The sequence below is a fragment of the Topomyia yanbarensis genome, chromosome 3 (assembly GCF_030247195.1).
Source record: "Topomyia yanbarensis strain Yona2022 chromosome 3, ASM3024719v1, whole genome shotgun sequence".
NCBI classification, from domain to species: domain Eukaryota; kingdom Metazoa; phylum Arthropoda; class Insecta; order Diptera; family Culicidae; genus Topomyia; species Topomyia yanbarensis.
This window is the reverse complement of record NC_080672.1, coordinates 42,901,815-42,916,381: the sequence shown is the minus strand read 5'-3', so window position 1 is coordinate 42,916,381 and position 14,567 is coordinate 42,901,815. Positions and strand designations below refer to the sequence as shown.

The 14,567-nt window shown below is 38.1% G+C and overlaps 1 protein-coding gene across 2 annotated transcripts in view; it reads left to right on the top strand.

The window, feature by feature from the left end:
• The first annotated feature begins 575 nt into the window (after positions 1–575).
• LOC131692076 (tetratricopeptide repeat protein 39B-like) overlaps positions 576–14,567 on the top strand; it is a 53,954-nt gene continuing 39,962 nt past the window's right edge. For both annotated transcript variants that reach the window (XM_058978930.1, XM_058978929.1), the window contains exon 1: positions 576–1,565. In XM_058978930.1, the coding sequence (XP_058834913.1) occupies positions 1,555–1,565 (11 nt within the window). In that variant the 5' untranslated portion in view covers positions 576–1,554. The remainder of the gene's footprint in view (positions 1,566–14,567) is intronic.

Below are 14,567 nucleotides of genomic sequence, written 5' to 3'. Positions count from 1 at the left end.
AATCTCATTTTTTGATGTTTTGCGACTTAGTCCGGTCTGACTTAACACCGACCAATTTTAGTCCTAATAGAAAAAAAGACCAAGTGATCACACGTTTATTTAATACAGCATTAGCTTAATGATGGCAAATCCTTTCTTTTATATTATAAATTTCTTTAAACTAGACGATTACAATTTAAAATTATTTTTCATATTGAACTATAGGTAAACAAAGCCACACTAACATTATTTCAAAAACTGTTCCTATGATTAAGTTAAGGATGAGGTTCGATTGGTATTTAACCCCACAACATTTAAAATTGTCTACGAAATGGCGAGTTTAGCAATAACTTTTTTTATTCGATTTCGTAGTTATAATGAAATTATTAAGAAGTCAAATTGTATTCACTCTCCCCTATAGTTTCCATATATCGAGAGACTTATGTTTAGGTGTGCATGCCTTCATCAGCAGCAAGCAGCTGTTCCGTATCCGCGGTGCATGCTTTGAGCGCTCTCAGCGATTCGTGTACGCAAGAGAGTGTTGCTCCACGCGCTCTCAGCAGATGCTCTGTGGTATGGCTTGGTTATGACCAGCATTGACCATTTTTCCCTCAATCAGAAAGTGTCGGTTCCGTCAGATAGACAACTTTATGTTCTTGGTGAATAATATAGTTTTCCTATAGTTTACATGTTGAAAGCTTTGCCCGTCTACTGTTCGGTTAGACGGGTATTTACTTCGTTAATTGTATTATCGATTTACTGGATCAATAATTCAGCCCGACTGTATACTATCGCTGTGCATGTTTAGTGTTTTTTCTTTCTAACCTCCGTGCGGTGGAAATTGTTTTTCCCAGTCGTCTGCAACAGAGGAAAATTGAGTGTGACGTACTGGCATGGCTGTAATTTTCTAGGCATCATCACAAACCAGTGCGAACGTAATCAAACAGCGCTAATAAAATTCCGGGTGTCATATTTTTGTTTTATCTTATCTGAATGTCTGGACCACAGCTAAATACTTAAAGCTGAATAGATTCTTAGTCCGATTTTGCATACTGAGTGAGTGAAGTGCATAAAATCGATTGCAAATGTGATGCGGGAATAGGCGGAAAACATGCTAAAAATAGGTTCAGAACAGTGACATAATTTGTGTACGTTTGGGACACCTGTAAAATATTCACGGTGCAATTCGATAATGGTTTCAAGTTGCTGAATTGATTATAACTACGGTTAAGCTTCGTTAGAAAAAAAAATATGAAACGAACGAGGTTTGTGATGCATCAGCAAACAAGTTGTGCTGAATAAAAACCCATGACTGAAGCAGAAAAAAACAGTAAACTCTGCACCAATTGCCGTTTAAAACAAATTCTCGTACATTTGCTGGTTGAATTCAAATCAGTCAGCTGGACTGGTCAACGCGGAAACCGCTGATATCGATCTAGTAGAAGAGCTAGTTCCCAGGAAGAACGTCAATCACGAGGGGCATTCCACAGTGAAGCAAGATCAAAGCGTAGAAGTGCGGTGATCGCGAAACACCGATGGCTCTCAGCAATTCGCAGTTCCAAAATATTGAGGACGATGACGACGACGTAAGTGATGTACATTACCTTTACATACGCGATGATATTCAGATTTGTACTTATCGGTCCGGTCTGCTGTGCAGACGATTTTTTGGGTTAACCGGTTGTAAACGTATTTTTGGGTTGTGGCGTTGCGGTGTGAAGGCAAAAAAATGTTCTTCGTTTTTGTGGTTTGTTTGAAGTTAAATTGTATTGATTGGTTTACCATTTGAATTCAATGATTATTTGAATCGGTACTCGCGGTATAGTGGGGGTAAGCAAAAGTATGTATTTAAATTAAATGAGAATTTCGGATCGGTAGCTTCTGATCCTCAATGGAATAAAGGAAACTTTTGCGTTATTCATTGTGAGAAGTTTTATGAGAAAAATTAGTTCATATATTATAATTTATTATTACATTTATTACTACTTTGGCAAGCATCGTCAATGCAAATTAGAGCCTCTAATTGTTTATTTTCTTCTCCGTTAATAAATCGGTCTCATTTACGTTTGATACCCAACTATTTACATCATATCCGAGCCAGAGCTATCGTATTTTGATATGCACTGGAAAATAAATGGAACATTTCATAATAGCACTGCAGTATTTTTTTTTGACTACATGGTTGCATCATGAAAAAGAACATTTTTACTGTCGTTAGTTTCCATGTAAAACTGTTTAAATATGTTTAATCAGTTCATATATACAGTAATGTTCCGACTTTGTCTGCCTCGAACTTGACTTTTCAAAATTTCATATTTTTCGACTGGATTTTAGATTGGAAAATATTATGAAGAATAGTTCCGAGATAATGTTTTATTATCTTTTAATAGTGCCGGTTTTTTAAACAAGAACGACACAATTAAGTCGTCACTGTATTCCACAAAGCATAAACTAAAGTTTTCCATTGCAGTTGTCATCAGGGAAAGTTTCGTCTTTATTATTTGTATGAAATATAGGTAAAGCACTAAACAATAGAAAAATAGTTGTTAGCCTAATTATCTATACCAAAGTCAACCATGCCGTAAAACAATATTATTGCAAGGAATCAAAAGTTCCACAATGTTCCAAATTAAAGGTAAAATCACAGGAACATTTACAACAATGCTTATACTGATTGATTTAGACTGTAACTTAAATCGTTTATCTGAATGCGATATGCCTGTGTTACTAACAACTGTTGTACGCTAGGGGAAACCGAGGAGATTTGAAACAGAGGAGAGTTGAAACAGTGCCCATTACTAGCGAAACAGTACCGTTAGGGATAAAACAATATTTGCATTTGTTTTATTTAGATCGTGCACACAAACACTACTTTACTACGTTACTACGTTAAATGAGTGGTTGAGTATTTACGGTAAACACACTACAAAAAATGAGCAAAAGTAAGTTTTCGTTATTTTCTTCAAATTGGTATAAATAGGATATTAAGTGATGTTCAATCATGAAAGTATCACTAAGAGTTATGAATTGAATGCGTTTCTTTCTATCTTTGCGATGTATAAATTGTAAATTGTGGATCAAGCCTTACTTCTCGACCTAGGTGAGTTGAAACACCTTGTTTCAACTCTCCTCGATGATGAACTTCTAGTCTTATTGCAATGTTATAATCACATTAACGTCCCTGAACAAATAATAATAATCAAGATTATTCTTTCCTGAATTGACAACAGTGATCAACATTCTCAATTTATTAGATCTAAGTCATTTAAAACCACGGAATATGCATTTTTTCTAATTGTTTACTTCGATCAGCTTCTGAAGCTTGGAGCGAAGTAACCATAATCCAAAATGAACTAAATACTACCGACATGGATACCAAATTACCTGTTTTCATAAACCCGTATCACTTGTAGTCATAAATAGCATCACTGGTCATATCAACCATTTTAAAAATGTAGAGTGTCCTAGGGGAATTGGTTGGAAAATAATACATAACTAAATATATGAAAAATGGGTATCAAATTTCTTGATTTTACAGTTATAGTTTATTAGTGGTCAGGTATAGTATCTTACTGTTATTACTGTTGGTATAAAAGCAGAAATTCCTGCATTTGTAACCAAAATCTAACATTAATTTTCAAAACAAGTGTCAGTTTATACATAGATATACACTGTGAAAAATATTGATAAGAATGCATGTCATTTTAAGGAATCATCTTAGTGTGAACGAATAAAAATGACACAATTGTAACATTTGATGCTTTAGAAAACGTTTTGATAATATTTAAAGTAACTGGCTACTTGTTTCAACTCACATTCATTGCTGTTTCAACTGACCTCGGCATGAGGAGAGTTGAAACAAAGAGAAAGCTGTTACAAAAATCAAAATACTGATGCTTTGTTACTCATTTTACCAGTTATTCTGATGTAATTTAATAAAGCATAAACAGTCCCAAGTTTCCGTGCAATTGACTCTATTGATCTTGCCGAAATCTTTCAATTAGTTTTTCTACTTCTTGGATCGGTTCAATCCAATCATTTTGGAACAGCACATTTTTCTTCCGGGTAGATGTGTACGACAGTTTATCAATTTCACAAGCTTTTTTGAAGTAGAATACTTCAAACGTTTCAATCCCGTTTCAAAAATTTCTGCTGAGGTATTTTCCCAGTTTTGAAATGCAAATAACTTCCAGTGTAATGAATAAAAGCACTTTATTTTTGCACTATCTGAACGGAAATATGTGCACGTGTACTGTATTTGATTCCGTAAAATGTACGACTACTATGAATAACGAAAAATAATGTATTTTGTGAAAGTAATAATTATCTGCGCCGTGCTATTTCACATTTTATATTCACGTTCTTTGGATCATATATAAGGAATGACATGTTCGCAAATTATTTAGTTCGAATTGTTGCATCGGTCGGATCAGGTCTTTGCCGGTAGCTTGAATGCACAAATTTTAAGGGCCACAGAAACGGTATATAAATGTGATTGCCAATTACCGGTTATCAAAATTCCCCAAAATTCTATGCCGTACCTATTCCAAAATTCGAAAAATCTTCTAACATAAAACTGTTACCGTTAATGTACTTCCTCCACACGAAGAATGGATGAAAGAGAGAAGGGAGCCACGTTGAACGAAAAAAGGCCGGCATTTCATTGCATTCCCAATAAACATTAGGAGCTGAACTATAAGACTACTTGTTGATTAAAAGCAGATTTAAGGCTATTTAAGCTGAATAATACTTTCGCTGAACTATTTAAACATTAACAGTTTATTCAGTCTATTTAATCTCCAGTATTCGCCACTTCAAACTAGGCTGAACTATACTACTAACAAATGTTGCAGCGACAGCATTAATGGTTTTATTCAACCATCTCAATTAGACTGAATTACGAGTTGAATAAATGATGCTGTTACCAATACTATTACCTTTAATCATCAAGCTGCACTACATGTCTTCAAAAAATGTATTCTACCTATACATTTGCTCTTATACTACCTTTGACTTTTAGCTGAATTATGTGTTTAATAAAGGTAATTGTACCTACTCCAAAAATTGACACGATTAGCGAACCATGACGAATGGTAACCGACCTGGGTTCGAGTCCCAATACATGCACATCATTTTTTTACTTTTAAGTGAAATACTTCTCACTTAAAACCCTTTTCTTATTCTATTTGTTGCTTCAACGGTTTGCTCTAGTAACATTTATACAGTGTTTTTTACAATTTCATACAGTTAATTTACAATTTCAATGTCGGCCTGAAAAAATGTCTGCTAACAAAAAGAAGCTATCAAGTTGGTTCGATGCATTAGTAAACCTAAAAAAATAATTCATACTACGGACTTGCATATACATACACACTTAGTTGAACCCAGCCAAATCCCCGCAAGTCGAGTAATAAGTAATGTTTTATACTGATATCTCGGAAAATTCTCAATTTTTCGAGACAAAAAGATCGATTGTAAGAAACAAAAAAATCAAAAAAATCTCGATTCAATGACAATTTTGAAACAAAAATCGATTTTACCAGATCAATTTTTTTAAGTTAACAACATCGATTTTGAACAATTCGTTTCTCCATCGCCCATTCCTATTTCGAAGTAGGTGCCTATCTGTGGACTATAAAGTCTCTGGAATAACATATGATTATTACATTGGCGACAAATGTACTCGTAAATCTTTCAAGCGAGAAAACAATATATTTTCTAAGTGTTTCGGTATATTCCAATCGAGATGTTTTTATATATTATGGTTTAGAAGAAATAACAACAGCAAATTTATTTTGTTGTTTTATATCTACTGAGTTTTCAGCATGTGAACCCAACGATTTACAGTTTTTTCAATGTAACAGCTTGCCAAATCAAACGCGCCCTTGTTTACGTAAATTTACCTTTTAATTCGAAATGGTCTGTTTACTTATTGAACACAAGAGAACATTTTTGTTCGAACGATGCTGTAAATGTTTGACACCAGAATTGTTTCCATGGACCATTTGCTAAATGGTATGGCAAATACCAAGGAGATTGCCACCTTAGAATTATAAATGGCTTCAATCCATCATTCAGATACCACCGCTTTCATATGACACTCATTTTTACTTGTCTAAAAAATTTGTGACAGTCCTCATCTTGGATACAAAAACGTCTACAATCATTAGTTTTTGAAATTAGTAAATTGTCTAATTGAAAATTTCCGAATGTTCTAAAAATTATCGCATAAAAAAATTATCGTAGGTTGGGATTCGAACCAAAGCCAACTAGATTCACTCAAACCTATAAAAGGCTAGTGTAGTCTTTGTACAGACTCTATTCAGCAGCCTAGACTTTTCGGTACATCGGTGAAATCTTAAGCATTCGATGTATGCAAGATTGGTGCAGACAGTAAGGTAAGTGCTTAGTATTCAACAGGTTGCTGGTTCGGATCCAGGTACGTGATATGACTTCCAACAAGGTAATACAATTTTTCTCTAATTGTAACGTAACACTAATAAAAGTATATGGCTTCCAAAGAGATTGATAGCGTGTGTAACTTGAAATAAATGTCTTTTTTAATAATTTTTCCATGATAATTTTCTCAGCTGAATAGCTGTAACGAAAAGGTTTATTGATGAAGCTGAACTGTGGCTTTCTTCAGGCTGTATACATGCTGAAGAATTGTTCTTTCATGTGTCTTAATCAGACAAGCTGAATAAATTCTCCAAATCCCGGATGTTTAAGGGTGAAATAAACGATATATGATTACACGTATACCTCCAATGTTCAGCTAGAGCTGAATAAAGCAACTGTTAAAACGTTTAAAAAACTACGAAATGTTTGTTGGGTTGTACTGCCCACGATAGCAAATCAGTCTCATAAAGATGGAAAATCCCAAAGAAAACGGGATAAATATGCGTTTATGGTCAGCGTAGCCGAGAATGAAGGCTTCAGCGGTCGTTTCTAAGCCTAAATTGTGAAACATGTAAATAAAAAAGATGTGTCAGAGACATAACCGAAGTAAAGTAGAATATACTTTAGGCTGTTAATTCGATTGCTGTAATTTGTACTATCTTCTGAAAGACTTTATTAAAACTAGTTATATTGGTATTTCTGAAGAAAATGCCGAAATAACGGTACACGTATATCGAATCTTCTGCTGTTGCCAAATGATATGTCGGTATTTCCATTAGAAATACCTAAATAACTGGTTTTAATACAACCTTTCAGAAGATAGTAAGAATTGCAGTATTCGTATTAACAGCCCAACTTGTGTTCTACTTCATTTAGGTTATGTCTCTGACATCACTCACCCATTTTTTTATATACAAACTGTTCTTTCCGACACATTTACCGACCGACAAAGGCTTACCAATTGCTCTCTTGATTCGTCATCTTTACGATTACTCAAAACTGTTTATATCTTACCCCTGACAGAATGAGCTATTCAGTGCTGCCAAATATGCCTGAATCATGGTACACGAGCAAGAGAAAAAGCGCGAAAATTCTCACGCACCCTGTATACTCGAATTTAAGCTAAACTTGCTTAATTTTTAGTATCCATGCCTCAAAAACAACTCAAAAGTACCTCATTCAACGGAAAAGCTAAATCGAATCGAATTTCTCGTTTTGTTTTGGACAACATTAATAAGTGTGGTTGAAACGCGAAATTCAAATCTATCTAAATTTAAGTTAAAAGATTCTATATTTTAGGTTGTTTTGGGACCATTCATAAATTACGTAACGCGTTTAGGGGGGGAACGACTCTCTCGACTGACTTTAAGAGTTCCCCGATCCTTAGTCATACCCTGGGTATTATGTTGTCAAGCTGCGTGAGTGATATCCCGCCAAGTCTGACGTTTCGTCTGGGACGGAGGGGTCACTCACGCAAGGATGCTCACAGATACGCGCTAGGGATACCGGTCACAGCGGTTTGAGCGAAAGTCGCGCAACATATCAGCAACCGACGTGCAACCATTAGAAGAACGGTCAATTAAATGAAATGTCAAAGTTCGTGGGCGCCCTGATCGTGTTGATCATATCTTTTATGATCTAGCTCAGCACAACCATAGATCGATCTCTTTCCGTCGACAACCACCCAACGGTGCAGATGTTTTTTCGTTAGGGATCATCCATAAATGACGTAGCATTATATGGGGGAGGGGGGAGTTTTGTATTTTGTGATGATGTGTGACGACAGGGGGGGTAGGGGGTCATGTCATGCTACGTAGCTTTTTTAAAGGGGAATAACTAACATCGTTTTTTTATATTTTTAAAAAAATTGCGGGGACAAGGGGGGGGGGGGAGAATCACCGTCAAGCTACGTAATTACCAGGGGGTATTTAGAGGTTTGTGACGAAATGCCACGATGGGGAGGGGGGTATTAAAAATGACTCAAAAAAATGCTACGTCATTTATGGATCTTATTATTCGAGTAGAAGTAGAGTAGAGTAGGTAGTGAAGATTTTCCTCGACGGAAATTAAAGATCTTTTTATCTTGGGCCGAAACACGTTTCGGAAACTTTCTTTCCACGATCACTATTGTGGGATACCAATAGCCCGTTTGTCGGCCATTTTGAAGCCATTGACCGATCAACGGATGGCGGTGTCAGCCTTGCATGGAAGATGCCCAACCGTGCCGATATAGACCGAAAAGAACGGTGTAACGGGATGCTACCACCGAGGAAAAATCCATTGCCAGCAACATCTACCAGTTATCACAAACAGTATCAGCCATTACCGTGATCAGCCGTCGCCCCCACCAGCTTCTCCGGGTACCCGTCGTAGTCATCATCATCGGAGTTGCAGCAAACCGCAAGTACTTACGTGACGTCACAGAAAGTTTAATACCTTACTGGCCGAATAAAATTGTATTATGTAGATATTAAGAGTTAGGAGTATTTATGAACAACATTGAGCCTAGTTTAACCCTTACACGCATCTTTTCCGTTATTTGTATTCAACAAAGAATTCCAGGTCTCACCATTGGATGGTGTTTCGGAATCTTATCGATCTTTGCTGCTTTTGAGCATGTCCCTGAAGGAACTTTGTGTTGGCTTTCCTTTCCCCCGGTCAGTCGACGTCAGTTGCTGAATCCGTTTCCACATGTTCCCGATGATGGATTAGTTCCATTGTGGATAAATGTGTAGCAATTGATAAATACCCAACATAAGTAAAATTCCCCTCCCAACCACCCACTGAGCCAGTCGAGGGGTAACATTTGTTACATGGGGGAGGGGGGTCAATTTTAGGCAATTTGCGTTAGGTAATTTGTGAATGATCCTTTTTTGCTGTGTGAACTTAACTATGTAGCAAATCAAAGCGAGGATATCACAGTAAAGACACGTGAGAAGAAGAGACAATCGACTGTGAAGGTTTCATTTTCTTCTAATTTATTTTACACGGCTCAATGCGTTAACAGGACTGAGCTGTGGATTAGAGATGGTCGGGTTCGGGTTTTTGGACCCGAAACCCGGACCCGACCCGAACCCGACGGGTTTCGGGTCGGGTTCGGGTTCTGTAAATTTAAGCTTCTCGGGTTCGGGTCGGGTTCCGGGTTTTCAAATTTGAAATTCTCGGGTTCGGGTTGGGTCCGGGTTTATGAAATTTTGGGCTTTCGGGCTCGGGTCGGGTTCGGGTTTTTCAAATTAGAAATTATCGGGGTCGGGTCGGGTTCGGGTTTTGAACAAAACGACCCATCCATTTCATGACACTGTTGGCGTCTATACACAAAACGCAGTCTTTTTTGTAGTAGTGAATTATACTTCGTAATACGAATGGATGACACATATAACCGTACCAAATGTTAGCACCTCTGAATCGCTAGAATTCGTCGTATTTTCTGGTGCTCAAATATTAACGGATTTTTAAAAGTTTGGAGTCGTTCCGAGAGCTCCATTGGAGATGTCGAAGCATCTCTATTGGCGCGCATACCGTATAATCTGAAGCATAAAATAACTTAGATACCCAATCATAGATCGTCCTAACGCTAATGATGGGACATCAAGAACACGTCAGAAAATGATTGATACCCTTCGATACAGGTTTGACCGTTCCAACCAGTAACGTGGGTGACGTCATGTAAGCTGTCGAATACGAATTGCCAAATAATTTAATACATATAATAAATTATACGAAACTGCCTTGCAGGAATGGTTTCTGATAAAAAATCAGAAATTTTGGTTAATTACGACGGGCAAGGTTGTTGGAAACTGTGACCATTAAGCTTTCTGTTTCGCCGATTTAACTTAATTTCCGGTTAAGATATCAACAATTTATCAAGTTTCTCAGCACGTTACAAATTTGACGTTCAATAATAGTAAATATAAATGTGGATTCTACTCGGCAATGATTTGTTTTTCCATATGCAGATATAACTCAATGCGTATGGTGCTACTTCAAATTCGAGTGATTCTACTATTCTTAGACGAGTCAAGGGTCCAGGTCGGGTGCCTAGAATTAAAAATCTTCGAGATCTTTGGTTGATTCTCCGTATTAGCAAGTTGGATCGGATCGGGCTTCTCAAATTTTAAATGTTCGGGTTCGGGTTTTCAAATTTTAAAATTCTTGGGTCGGGTCGGGTTCGGGTTTTACAAAATTTTCATTTTCGGGTACGGGTCGGGTTCGAGTTTTTAAGTTTTAAAATGTTCGGGCTCGGGTCGGGTTCGGGTTTTTCAAATTTTATAATTTCGGGCTCGGGTCGGGTTCGGGTTTTTAAATTTTCATGCGCTCGGATTCGGGTCGGTTTCAGGTTTGAAAAAATTGAAACCCGACCATCTCTACTGTGGATCTCTCGTGTTTTTACAAGATATAAAAATAAAAAATAACAAAGTTACTACCAATCCGCCGAGCTTTGTTGGCGCATCTTGCTGCTGTGTGACGAAATCCTTTTTCTTGGCGGTGATGCATTAGCTGCGTTGTCATGTGTGACTTGGGGTCAGTTCATCAGCCTTCTCTCCGCTTCTCGTTCTTACGGGTCGTTGTTGTAAGTCTGTCTTCATCGACATTTATTTTTTTATTGATGGTGGTGGTTGTTTGATTGGTTATTGATTTAGTGCTTGTTATTGCCCGATACACAGCCGTAGGATTGGAAACAGCTTGTGGTGTAGCATACGACGACTGTGTATCGTAGCATATGAAATTCTCTTAGCAGCCTTTGCGCAAGTTTTTTCGTGGTGTAGCGGCTGACCACAGAGTTGGCACGTTGTAATCTGTCCTGGATGCATGACCAATGTTCGCTGACAATATGCAACACCTTGGATTGATTTTTATTGGATGGCCAGGTAGGAGGAGATAGGTTGTCTCGGATGCATTCTCATCATACGCACGCAGTTCGTGAAGAAGTTCCTCCAAGTATCTTCCTTAACGCTGTCCACTTCTCCGTATTTTGAAATGTGTTGTTTAATGACGCTAGCGTTAGTACGCGGTGTTAGGTCATGTAGTTTTATTTCAATAGTGTGATCGTCTATATATTCTGGTATTCTATATAAAATTTCATTGCGCTCGACGGCGTGTGTAATATTTTTTCTCTTTTTTGTGTATACACTCCGTAGAGTGTATTTGTTTATGCAACATCATGCTCACCGTTATTCTGTAGCGTTCACATTTAGTTGTAAATTTTTGTTTATTTTCGCGTTTCTGAACGATTTTGATAGGTTATCGCTCTTCTTTTGTTGTGAAATGGGTGCTGATTATGCTGCGTATTGGCGATGACAGCTATGCGACGATGCGACTGGCGAGATGGAAGGCAGCCATCAACCTTAGTGAGCGACGGCCCACGCTAGTGAAAAGATGCCTAGAATATACAATCCTTTTTTCGGGACAGTTTTCCGCCACAGTGTGTTCACAGTCGAGTGTGAAGTGCGTGTGTGCGACGGCCAGTTAAAGTGCCGGTCCGTTGTCCGGTAACAAGTGTGGTGTAGGATAGCCAATCGCGAAGGAGCCACTCGCGTTCCCGGCTAATTGTTAAAGATCCTAATAATTGTCCGTTCTAATTGTGGAGGATCAGTAAAACGAGCCTAGCTTTTCTCCATAATTAATTAATAAGAAGAACGAAGCAGGATGGACCAAGGTTTCTCCTGGGAAGTTCAAGTGACTTCCGGGATCGTTTAGGGCGAATAGACAATCCAGAGATAGTTCGCCACCATTGCTTAGGGAGATTCCAACAAAGGAGCCAAGCTCATCTACCTGGTTAAATGCAAAGGACCGCTTCCGTAGCAGGGTTTTCAAATTCTCGGATTCGGGTTGGGCTTAAGTTTTCCAAATTGTATAAGCGCGTGTTCGGGGTTTTCAATTTTTAACTCTAGGGTTTGGGTCGGGTCCTGGTTTATTAAATGAAACCATTGGTCATCACAAGTCTCACCAGCAAAAAAAAATCACCACCGGTACCAGTAAGCGGTAATAGATGGATTTGTACCAACTAGGTACAGAGGCGTCTCTTTGTTGATTGAGTCATGGTGGCAAATAGTTTCTTGGTCATAAAATGGCATCAGATATCCCGAGCTAACGAAAAGTCCATAATTCCCCCATCCTCATGGTCCAAATTCACCCCCAGTCCAGGCGTAAGAAATCCCATATAAAAGCCATAATCTGGTTTGTTATGGGTTTTGAGACCATGTTACGATGTTTTGATGGTTGTGAAATTTTGCGCGGACTACATTCATGATATTTCATGATTATGAGAATTTTCTCAGGGATGGTGTCAGAAGTAAAGAACATCGAAAGAGGCAGACCATAGACTTCTCGTCATATTTGAGGAAGGAATTCTGAGCTCTATACTCGATGACGGAAAAGAAAACGAAGAATGGCGCAGATGCATGAACTCATGGGCTTTTCTGACAAGATAACATGGAGAGACTGATACAAACAACACAGACAGATTACATTGGGCTGGGTATGTAGAGCGAATGCAAGAAGAGATACTAACTGAACCTAGAAGAATTAATTAGGAAATGTGCCGTACATTCAGTCATTGTTCGAAAAATTCCGACTGTTAGTTCACTATACTGCTGTTTCAATCTGATTCCCTATTATGCGTATAACGACAATATATGCACGTAAGGTGATCTGACGAAGTGCGATCGAAAAATACATGCAAAGTCTTTCACGTTTCATTTTATTTCTGGAACTGTTACATATGTTGACATATGGTTTCTTATTGCAACTGCAAACAATAACGGAACCTCACTCAAAACAAACCAGAAAAGTTTACGTTCGTAATTCAATTGCCTCCACTGGTGAGTTCCGATATGTTGCCGTTTAGACTTAACAGTAGGTATGTACAATGATTTCACTGACCACCTGATTCATTGGTACGATGTCGCAAGTCAACAAAACTGTCGCCTCATGTGGAAAGTGGAAAGTTCACTCTATATGATCCGGTACCGGCAGTAGCTCGACTCGACACTGCATGTTTCATATGTAGTTTGCAACGGCGGCTGTTGGCCTTTATTGACGTATTGTTTTCACGATTCCCACTTGTTGTTTACCTCGTGTATGGATAACACTCAGGTCTGCCAAGCAGCACGTGTCAACGATTATATCCGCCGATAGGCGAATGCAAATCCGGTGAGATGACCAATGAGTGTGTGTGTGATTCTGACCCTATACAGTAAACAGCCTCATTATTCCCCCTACCATGTTATAGTACCTACATCATTAGTGTACATGAGTAGTACAACAGATCGAATGAACTAGTTGATCTTCAGGCATCAATTACAATTTCATTAACCGGAACTTTTAGTTGACGGCAATGTATAAACATCCGTTGATTAAACGCCTTGCACAAATCTGATCCTCGGTGTAGCCACAACACACTCTAGAACAATTAGCAATCAATTGCACGCATATTTGTTGGGTCATGTCTTTCACGATGTACATTGTATGAGATAGGGCGCCATTCTACGTGGTGTTATTTAATAATCGTTAACATCCAGCATCATGTAAAGCGATGTAAAGTGATAGTCTGTGATAGCTGCACAGCCCGGGCGGTTGCATCGAACATACTCGTTTGCGGATGTGCCGCGATGAATGTGATTACCTCGATTACATTCAAGGTCATATGTTTAGTCTAGCGTGAAGCTAGCCGTACCTACTTTCAATGTCGACTCGGTTGCAACGGTATAACTCCCAGTAGTAGAAGTAGAACATAGTTCGCGTGGCTGCTGTGCTCAATATGCAGTTTAGTGCCTCAATGATTGGACAAAATGTGGGTTTCCTATATACTGTACACTGGTCGTATGGAGTGCCCAATTCCTGTTGCGAAGCGATGTTGATATCTACTGCAATTATTGGGGAAATTGGCATATTATCATACGAATTGCGGAATTATGACTGAATTATTACTCAACAAAATCTGAATAATTCCATGGAGCCGGTGGAAATTCTACCAGACTTTGTATTTTTTCGACTTCAAAGAACAATTTTTTCGCGATTGTTCCACCAAGATTTTTGATTTTGCCAGAAAATTCAATCTTGGGTGTAACAAGTACATAGCGCTTGATCATACTAAACTGGTGTAGCATAAATTATAAAAAAAACTGTTATTAAATTTACAGTTGTAATTCTGTAGAAAATTGCCAAGAAAGGGATATTTTAAAAACATG